Source organism: Hyperolius riggenbachi, chromosome 1, assembly GCF_040937935.1.
Source record: "Hyperolius riggenbachi isolate aHypRig1 chromosome 1, aHypRig1.pri, whole genome shotgun sequence".
NCBI classification, from domain to species: Eukaryota; Metazoa; Chordata; class Amphibia; order Anura; family Hyperoliidae; genus Hyperolius; species Hyperolius riggenbachi.
The window spans coordinates 329,193,789-329,204,570 of NC_090646.1; the positions used below are offsets into that span (position 1 = coordinate 329,193,789).

Genomic DNA, 10,782 nt, shown 5'->3' on the forward strand with positions numbered 1-10,782 from the left:
TCGCCCTGTGGCGACCAATCCCCGTCCACCTAAACCCGCAGACTTGATGGGGAACTTCTTACCAAACTCAAACGGACATGCGTACAGATGGACGCGTCATCCTACGCAACAGGGCGGAGATTCACATGACCCGGAGCTGAGAACACCAAAACCGCCGACCAGTCATATGGGGGCAGCAGATGACATCACCCACTGGTTACGCCTACCGAGTGAGGCGGACCAGATGGGGAACTGCCTCACATACGGCCAACATGTGGCCTCCTACTGGACTGACGTCTACAACCACGTGAGCGAAGATGTTCACCGCTCACGTGTGTTGTCGGCGTAAACAGCAACCAGGGACGCTTTCCGCCCTGCTGCGGCCAACCAACTTAGGTTTCAAGTCCTAGAACACATCAAGCCACTGAGACGGGGGGGGTGACAGACTTAAGAAATTACTGTATTGTGAGTCCAAATGGATACGTATGTTGGATACCCTATCCCCTAGGGGTCTGAATAGAGAGTATGATATGACACCACTCCTATAGGACTCTAGGACGTAGTTTAATTTTTGTACATAAGATCAATATTGGGAGACTTGTTCAGACAATGTTATGTATTATTGCTCTCCACATAGATTGGTACTGTTTATTTATGTTTTGACAGTGCAGCTTCCTGCTGCACGGGTTGCTTGTCATGGCGTGCTCTGTTACTATGCAGCAGGGCGGAAAGCGTCCCTGGTTGGTAACCAGTGGGTGATGTCATCTGCTGCCCCCATATGACTGGTCGGCGGTTTTGGTGTTCTCAGCTCCGGGTCACGTGAATCTCCGCCCTGTTGCGTAGGATGACGCGTCCATCTGTACGCATGTCCGTTTGAGTTTGGTAAGAAGTTCCCCATCAAGTCCGCGGGTTTAGGTGGACGGGGATTGGTCGCCACAGGGCGATGCGGACATATGATTGGTTAGTTCTCCATCTTAGTAGCTATATAAGGAATGTAAAATGTATGTATTGCAGACACTGATAGAGCTTGAGAAAGGAGGTTGTCCTCCGAAACGTTGCTATTTCGCTGTCATGTGTCTTTTTAATTGACAATAAAAGAGCTTATAACAGATGGTGCCGACTACAGCCGTTGATATGACCCTCAACTTTTCAGAAGATTTTCAAGGGTTAAAAAGTAGTCTTATACGCAGGAATATACAGTACCTGTATGCAGAAATGTAATGTTTCTAATAGTATACAAAATGTATTTAAACAAATAACTACAGTCATGGATTACATCATGCTGATATGATGTTATTCTGTTCATTTTGTAGCCATTTCTTTAAGCTTTGTGTGAAGATCTGATGGCAGATAATGTCAAACTCTAATAACATAGCTCAAGCTCGGAAGCTGGTGGAACAGCTGCGCATTGAGGCTGGTATTGAGAGAATCAAGGTACTCTACATAGTCCTACCTCCCATTTCCTCTGAAGCCTGGTACACACATCCAACTTTGGCCAATTTGACCACTTCCGTATAGTATGAGAGCTTGCCTGCACTGTCTCTTCATAGTATTCAAAGGGCCATATGCAACTGACTTTTTCTCCTAAGTTTTCTCCTAGGCGATATTTTCACATCTTATCAATGAAATGCTATTTAAAGTGGACCTAAATTAAAAATACAAGATTTCAGAAATATAATCTATTTTCTAAATTACAATAATAAATAGCAGCCTTTTTTCAGCTGCATGACAAATATAAAATATTTTACATTTACTGGAGGAACCCCTCCCTTCCTTTCATATTGCCGGGACAGAATCTGGCAAAATGCTGGAGTAGGAGGTGTCCGGCAAAGGAGGAATTGCTAATGGCTGCCACCTGTATAACCCTAGTTATGCAAAGAGGAGGGTGAAAAGCATGCACTGAAATGCTCATAGGCTCATAGGTGTTTATTTATCTTTAAGCCACCAGCAAGCAAGAAAATACTCATAAAAATGTTGAAAGTACTTTTTCACCTACTTTTTTTGTACTTTTTCAAGTTTGGATTGCTGAAAAGTTATTTTAAACAGAAGATGAAAAATGATCTCCTAGGAGAATACTTAGGAGAATAAGGGAATTGGCCCCTATTCAATTCACTTTTTCTCCTAAGTTTTCCCCTAGGAAATGATTTTACATCTCCTGTTTAAAATAACTTTTCTGCACTCAGAATTGAAAAAGTACTCAAAAGCAGGAAAATATATGCCTGTAAAAATCATTCTGAGTATTTTCTTGCTTGCTGATCTCTTAAAAGGCATGTTATTGATTGGTTGGGAAATTATCACTTAGGAGAAAAGGTGAATTGGATGAGGGCCAAAGTCTGCTAGCCCTCACACTATGTGGAGGTAACATTGGTCAATGATTGGCCAATCAAGATTGTATGTATGTATGCACCTTTCATGTGATTATTTGCTTTTGCTGTACCATAAAATGTATCTGGCAGATATGTTACATTAACAGAATTTACCAGTGGCGTAGCTACAAACCTCTGGGCCCTGATGCGGAATCTGGATGTGGGCCCCCCTCCCAGCAACACTCGACGCACACAAATCCCTATAGCCAGCTATAGGTCCCTTCAGTATAGGTAGCCAGGCATAGGTAAGCCAGTATAGTTGCCCCCGGTATAGGTTAGCCAGGTAGGTGCCTCCAGCATAGGTAGCCAGTATAGTTGCCCCCAGTATAGGTAAGATAGGCAGGCACCCCCGGTATAAGTTAGATTGGTAGGTGCCCCCAGTACAGGTTAGCTAGGTGGGTGCCTCTAATATAGGTAGCCAGAATAGTTGCCCCCATCATAGGTTAGATAGGTAGATGCCCCCAGTATAGATTAGTTAGGTAGGTGCCTCCAATATAGGTAGCCAGTATAGTTGCCACCTGTATAGGCTAACTAGGTAGGTAGGTGCCCCCAATACAGGTTAGATAAGTAAGTGCCCCCAGTATAGGTTAGATAGGTAGCTGCCCCCCAGTATAGGTTAGATAGGTAGCTGCCCTCCAGTATAGGTTAGATAGGTAGGTGCCCCCCAGTATAGGTTAGATAGGTAGGTGCCCCCCAGTATAGGTTAGATTAGGTAGCTGCCCTCCAGTAAAGGTTAGATTAGATAGCTGCCCCCCAGTATAGGTTAGATTAGGTAGCTGCCCCCCAGTATAGGTTAGATTAGGTAGCTGCCCCCAGTATATAGTTAGATTAGGTAGCTGCCCCCAGTATATAGTTAGATTAGGTAGCTGCCCCCCAGTATTGGTTAGATTAGGTAGCTGCCCCCCAGTATAGGTTAGATTAGGTAGCTGCCCCCAGTATAGGTTAGATTAGGTAGCTGCCCCCAGTATAGGTTAGATAAGGTAGCTGCCCCCAGTATAGGTTAGATAAGGTAGCTGCCCCCCAGGATAGGTTAGATTAGGTAGCTGCCCCCCAGGATAGGTTAGATTAGGTAGCTGCCCCCCAGGATAGATTAGATTAGGTAGCTGCCCCCCAGGATAGGTTAGATTAGGTAGCTGCCCCCCAGGATAGGTTAGATAGCTGCCCCCCAGGATAGAATAGGTAGGTGCCCCCCAGGATAGGTAGCTGCCCGCCAGGTTAGGTCAGGTTAGGTAGGTGCCCCCACCCCAATAATGGAGGGGGGAGCCGGAGCCGCGGGGAGGGAAGCCCGACCTCTCCCTCCCTTCCTCTCCCCGGGCTCCCCCCTCGAAATTCTGAGTGAGCGTGCAGGGTAGCGGCGCTATACTAAACTACTCACCTCCGTCCCAGGTTCCAATCGTCGCTGACTCGCTGGTCTCCTCACGCTCCGCATAGATGCTGATACACACGCTGCTGCGTCAGCGTGTACGCAGCGTGTGTATCAGCATCTATGTGGACTGGAGCGGGAGGAGACCAGCGACGATTGGAACCTGGGACGGAGGTGAGTAGTTTAGTATAGCGCCGCTACCCTGCACGCTCACTCAGAATTTCGAGGGGGGAGCCCGGGGAGAGGAAGGGAGTGAGAGGTCGGGCTTCCCTCCCCGCGGCTCCGGCTCCCCCCTCCAATACAGCGCACACCAACAGGGCAGCGAGCGGCACAGGCAGCACGGGTATGGGCCCCCCGGGCCCCTCCCCCGCCTCTTCAGGAGCCGGGCCCGGTCGCGAAGGCGACTGCTACGACCCCAGGCCCTACGCCCATGGAATTTACAAGCAGCTCAAGTGACCACTACTGTAAATATGCAGTGAAGAGTAAAAAGGCTCACTATGAGAAGCATGAACATCATGTCATGTGCAGAAAACATCCTGCTTTTTCTCAACACCTGAATGGATGTGTAAAATCAACACAGTGAATCTTAATTACATGTTTCAATAAGCTGCCTACACTGTTGGTACATTTTGTTGTTCTACTAAAAGGGGACAAATAAGAGCTAACTTTAACTAATCAAAAGAAATGTTTAAAGGAAGGTTTTGTTCCTAAAACTGCCTCCATTGGCTAGCTAAAGGTGCCCCTATACTAATCAATTTTTCTTTGCAGATTTGATCACTGTGAGGATAAAATACTATCTGCAGTGGTTCCATTGTTTGTTTGTTTTCTTTCAAGATTACATGCTGAAACATATTAAAAATGTGTAGTGAGTGGCAGGAATAGTTCCCTCTCTGATCTGAGAGGAATCTATTGTTTAGCTAAATCAGGTGCCCATCTATAAGTATATGAGCACCTAAAGCTGGCCATACACTAGGCCAATTCCGCGCCGATCGACAGCAGATTGGATCACTGGGATCGAATCTGCTGTCACATCATTCACGCTACACGCTAAATTTCTGTCGATCGCCCGCGGGTTAGGAGCGCGTCGCTAGCAATACAGCTGCAATACATTACCTGCTCCGCCGCCGCGACTCCCAGGGTCTCCACTGTCTTCCCCGATGTATGGCTACCTTTAGGTATTTAGAACCCATAGAGACAGACGGTCATGAGGCCCCTTGTCCTGCTGAAGACCCGAAACCTTGGGGATTGTTACATCCCTGTTACTGCACTTTGTTTTTTTTCTCTGGCATTTTCCTTTACTAAACTTAAGACAACTGCAGATTATAGTAGTAAATGTCACCTTATCAAAGTTAAAATCTACTTAACCCCTTGATGACAAAGTTAACTCTAAACATATGTCTAATGACTTGTGTCAAAAGATGACTTCTTTCAAGCTAATTGAGTGATGGGGAATAGCCACAGAACACCAGACAGCATTATCCGTATTATCAGTTTTTGCTCTTACCTATTTTCTTCAGCGAAGCAACACAGCTTAAGCTAATTGGACAAGGGTAAAGGTGTAGCACAATGGTGAGATGCCATCCTGCCATTTTTTAATCAAAATCGTACATTGACTTCATTGTGAAGTCAAATATTGTCAGAATGGCTACCTGTGTTCACCTCTCCCCTGTTCCTCCAATTGTAATGCAGCATGTGCAGGGAAGTACGTAAAATCATATCAAGAAAGTTTTAGGTCCTTATTGTAGCTGCATTTTAAGACACAATTAATAATTCCTTATTACACTCAGATATGTGAATTATTTAGTAATCCACATGTAAATGCCACATGGTGGATTCCAAAATGTTGCTGTGTAATGAATTCAAAAGAGTCTGGCTCAGCACCTAGCAATTTTTGTCCAGTTAATATGCAATGCCAGTATTGGGTTGGGGTAAACTAGTGTTAGCATTAGGGATTTAGTTATGGTTACCTTCTTGGTTAAAGTTAAATGCTAATATATGCACTGTCACTCAGTATTTGATCTTTCACTAATTTTCAGGTATCTAAAGCGGCATCAGACCTCATGAACTACTGTGAACAGCATGTCAAAAATGACCCACTGCTGGTTGGATTGCCAACTTCTGAAAACCCCTTCAAGGACAAAAAGCCATGCACCATTCTATAGGTGTCCTCTTTCAAGTATGACTGCAGTTTCTTGATTAGTGCCTGGAGTCGCAGGGAGATGGATGAATTGACTCCAGGTTAACATTAGAATTCAGATAACTAAGATATAGCAATGCAGAAGAAAGCCTTGCATATTATATGAAAAACAGCTAGATTTCTATTATTCTAATACAGTAACAGTAACATATTCTGAGAGGATTTGCTGTACAGTTACCTGTTGGTTGTGTGCTGTACAGCTGTAGTCAGCATTTTAGACTGAACATGCATAACACTATTTCAATACATTATCATTTTATTTTTGTATGTTCCATTGCAAACTGTTTATACTAGTTTCTGTAGTGGGTTAATCAAGATGTCACTGTGATGGTTTTTTTGTGTATATTAAATTTTGTCTGACAGGGACTACTTACAGCAAGCAACGCTACTTTGCCTGTCTTGTTTTCAAAGTATGGGTTGTCAAAAACAATATGCCAAGTTATGTTCCATCATTGTAGCATTTTACTTTCACTTTATCTTTTGGTATTGCTGTAAATTATGGACCTATTGCCAGTACAAAATCAAAAAGGCATAAAGGAAGTTTTCTCACCATGGCATTATTACCATCTAAATATCTTTGAGCAGTATTTCCTTATATTCCCATAAGGTTGTATGTATGAGACTTGTGCTTTTACTATCTACATGTAGATGAAAGGTGACTTATCAAGATGCCTCTAAAGAACATAATATTTATAGCTAGTTGAAATTCATCTCAAAACAGAACTGTAATCAAGTTTTAGAGTATATTTCCACTGACTATGTAGCAATATAAAAGCAAAACTTAAACTACAGTATGTTTTGGAAATATCAGGGGATGAAATAATACACAATCAGTAATAGAGATTCAAGATTTTTACACCGAGTATGTTTGCTTTTTTTTTTTTCTTGAGGCGAACCCTATCTAAATCTGAATGCTGGTGTTAAAATGAATTTGAATCATCTGCTGTGTAATACATAGAATTTTAAATGGGGTAATAACAATTGGGAAAAAATGTATCTCAAGTGCCAGATATCATCACTTTGTAATCTCAGTGGTGATAGAGTTGCTGCTTCTGCACTATACACAGTTGAGATAAAGAACAATTTCAGCAGACTGACCGGTGGTGCTTTAAGTTTTTTGTATATCAGCAAATTGGCTTTCTAGAATGTGTAGAGCCAGGGCCGGTTTAAGCAACAATGGGGCCCCAGGGCAAAATAAACCTGGGGGGCCCCCCCAACAGATACACCGGAGCAAAAATCGACATTAAGGGACCTTTTTTTGCAGCTGGTATAGTCAGGGTTTGAAGCCCCAATCAGTCGGAGCTCCACATTCTGGCTACCCCAGCCTGCATGGGGGACAAGGGGTTAAAAAGTTTCAGGAGGTGGGACCCCACAATAAAAAAAAAAAAATTCCCACACTCTAAACATACATTTTTTTGGGGAAAATAGGAAAAAAATGCCAGGGATCTTCATACAGCCATATTGCGGCTGTATAGCGATCCCTAGCCAAAGCGCTGCGGCTGCGTATGGACCCCCTGGAAACCCCGTCAGGAAATGTATTGCTCTTTCTTTTGATACATGTAAAATTACACTACCGTTAGGTATTAAAAGTGACATTTAACGCATTTAAAAGTATACTTTTTTCCTTCGAAACTTTAAAATTGATTTTCTCAAAAACTATAAGGTCTTTTTGAAAAATTGTTTTTTTCCTCTTATTCCCAATGATCTCCTTAACATATCCTGCAAATTTAGGGTTTCTAGCATTTAAGGTGGATTTGCTATTAACCATTAAAGTCGGCAGGTTTTTAAATGTGTATTTTTTTCCTTTGAAACTTTAAAATCGATTTTCTCAAAAACTATAAGGCCGATTTGAAAATTTTTTTTTTCCTCTTGTAGCCACTGGGGGCCCCTACAAGCTCTGGGGCCCTGGGGCAGCTGCCTCCTTTGCCTTAATGGTAGCGCCGGCCCTGTGTAGAGCTATGAGAGGAAGAAAAGAAATAGGTAGATGCCTAAATATTGTGTTTTCTAGAAAGGACATACTTAATTGTTTGTTTAGCTAAAACACCCATATACATTTGTTACTAGTCACTTCTTGATTTACAATCAAAGCATACACATAATGTAGAATAACACTTGTAAAACCATAGTGATGGAATTTTTTGGTGGAATACAGTAGAATCTTGTTATAGTAAACTCTGATATGGCAAACCTCTGTCTATAGTAAACTCAATCAACAGGTCCTGACTTAAGGCCTCGATTCATCAAGACTTATCGAATTGGTTAACGACAGTTCGGTAAAATACTGAATTCGTTAAGTTGATTTCAGGATTCATCAAATTATCTACAGCTGTTAGCGAGCATTCGGTAATAATGCGGTAATCATTCGTTAGTGATGTGTTGAAACGAAAGAAAGTGCAATTCATGAAAATGAAAGTGGGCGTGGTTTAGCGTTACATTTAGGATTAGTTATCTCCTTCACTGCTCTGTCATTATTTATTGATTTATTTATTGTATATATAAAGCGCCAACATATTACGCAGCGCTGAACATTAATTTAGGTTACAGACAATATTTAGGGGTGACATACAGCAATATGACAATACAGGAATACAAGAAAACCAGATCACACAGCACAGTATGCGTACCAGGTAATGCTTAGTCAGTCACTGGATGGAGCATGGCGATTAGGCAAGTTAGGTTCACTCAGATGCATAGCGTGGGTTCACAGTAATGGAGGTGCATGATCAAGTAGGACACAAAAGGAGGAGGACCCTGCCCAAAGCCTTACAATCTAGAGGGAGAGGTGAGGATACGAACGGTAGGGGACCAGAGTTCAGCTGTGGGCTTAGAGCACTTGTGAGGGGTAGTAGGCCAGAGTGAAAAGGTGAGTTTTGAGGACTTTCTTGAAGATGTTGAAGGAGGGGGCTGCCCTAATGGGTGGAGGTAGGGAGTTCCATAGTGTTGGAGCAGCTCTTGAGAAGTCCTGGAGGCATGCATGGGACTGGGTGATGCGGGGGGCGGTTAGGCGAAGTTCATTGGAAGAGCGGAGTGAGCGGCTAGATGTGTACCTCTGAGTAAGATCGGAAATGTAGGTTGGACAGGTTTTGTGGACAGATTTGTAGGTCAGACACAGTATCTTGAATCTGATTCTAAGGGAGGGGGGACACCAAGAGCCCAATAGTGTGATATTGTATAGATGATAATTAATAATGAGTAATATAAAAATGTAATACTCACAAACCAGGGTTACCATTAGGCAACCACTGTGAAGGCAGATGGGGAGATTAACCTCACCCCACTCAGGATTAAAAGTCGCTCTCTATAGATGGGAAGAAAATGGGTACAACCCTCCACCAAGGGTGGACTTAGCAATATGTAGAAGCTTTCCAGAGGCGCCAATAGAATAAAAGTCACTTAAACGAGCTTAAAACCGATGGGGCAGTGGTGAGCGCCTCTGTGTGGTTTTGATGCTGTTAAGCTGTATGCTCCTTTTTGATTGGCCTGATGAAGCGGGATTGAGCCCGTGAAACGCGTTGCCTATTTTTACCGTGGAGTATAAATAAAATTGTTGTTTGACTGTTGATGCCACAGTCCTTCCTTTGTTTGCTTTGTCTGCATGGATGGGATAGGCCCACCACTGCCCCATCGGTTTTAAGCTCGTTTAAGTGACTTTTATTCTATTGGCGCCTCTGGAAAGCTTCTACATATTGAATCTGATTCTGGACTGGATAGGAAGCCAGTGGAGGGATTCTAGGAGGGGATCTGCCGTGGTGGAGCGATGGGAGCAGTGGATAATTCTGGCTGCCGCATTCATGATGGACTGCAGTGGGGCTGTTCGGGTCATAGGGAGACCAGACAGCAGGGCATTGCAGTAGTCAAGGCGGGAAATTATGAGGGCATGGATGAGGAGTTTGGTGGTGGCAGAGGTCAGAAAAGGGCGAATCTTACAGATGTTACGAAGGTGGAAGTTGCAGGACTTTGTGAGGTTTTGGATGTTTGGAGTGAAGGAGAGTGCAGAGTCCAGGGTGATACCCAGACAGGTAGCTTGAGAGGTAGGGTGAATGGTAGTGTGGTTAACAGTGACATGCACATCTGGGAGGTTCGTGGATGGCCGGGGTGGGAAGATCATAAATTCCCTTTTGTCTAGATTTAGTTTCAGGAACCTAGCGAACATCCAGGAGGAGATGGCTGATAGGCAGGAGGAGACCTTGTCCATGGTAGTGGTGGATATGTCAGGGGTGTGGAGGTAGATCTGGGTGTCATCTGCATACAGATGATAGTTAAAACCCATGGAGGAGATAACCTTGCCAATGGAGGAAGTGTATAGGGTGAACAGTAGGGGGCCAAGGACCGAACCTTGGGGGACTCCCACCGAGAGGTGGTTGGGGGTGGACGAGGACTCATTGAAGGCGGTCGTGAAGGAGTGGTTGGAGAGGTAGGATGAAAGCCAGGACAGGGCGAGATCGTGAATGTCCAAGGACTGGAGGGACTGTAGGAGTAGGGGATGATCTACTGTGTCAAAAGCTGCTGAAAGGTCAAGGAGGAGGAGAATGGAGTATTTACCTTCAGCTTTAGCTAAGGCAAGGTCGTTGACCACTTTGGTGAGAGCAGTTTCGGTTGAGTGGGCAGGCCGAAATCCAGATTGCAGTGGGTCTAGCAGTGAGTTGGCATTGAGGTACTGGGTCAGGCGTTTGTGAACCAGACGCTCAAGGAGTTTTGAGGCAAAGGGGAGGAGGGAGATAGGACGGTAGTTGGAGGGTAGCGAGGGGTCGAGGGAGGGTTTCTTGAGCAGGGGTAGTACAGTGGCCTGCTTGAAGTTTGAGGGGAAGGTGCCTGTGGATAGGGAGAAGTTGAACAGGGTAGTGAGGACTGGGGCCAATTCCGTGAAGTGAGGCTGG

At 44.2% G+C, this 10,782-nt stretch overlaps 1 protein-coding gene across 1 annotated transcript; it reads left to right on the forward strand.

Annotated features, from left to right (window-relative positions):
- Positions 1-1,332: 1,332 nt before the first annotated feature.
- Positions 1,333-5,870, forward strand: GNG7 (G protein subunit gamma 7). The gene is made up of 2 exons (XM_068271192.1): positions 1,333-1,413; positions 5,745-5,870. Exons 1-2 carry the CDS (start codon positions 1,333-1,335, stop codon positions 5,868-5,870), a joined length of 207 nt encoding a protein of 68 aa, XP_068127293.1.
- The last annotated feature ends 4,912 nt before the right edge of the window (positions 5,871-10,782 follow it).

Excerpts from the sequence above, each read along its gene's own strand:
- GNG7 (XM_068271192.1), top strand. The coding sequence starts at position 1,333 with ATGTCAAACTCTAATAACATAGCTCAAGCTCGGAAGCTGGTGGAACAG. Across the intron at positions 1,414-5,744 it reads CTGGTATTGAGAGAATCAAG|GTATCTAAAGCGGCATCAGA; the intron begins GTACTCTACATA and ends ACTAATTTTCAG.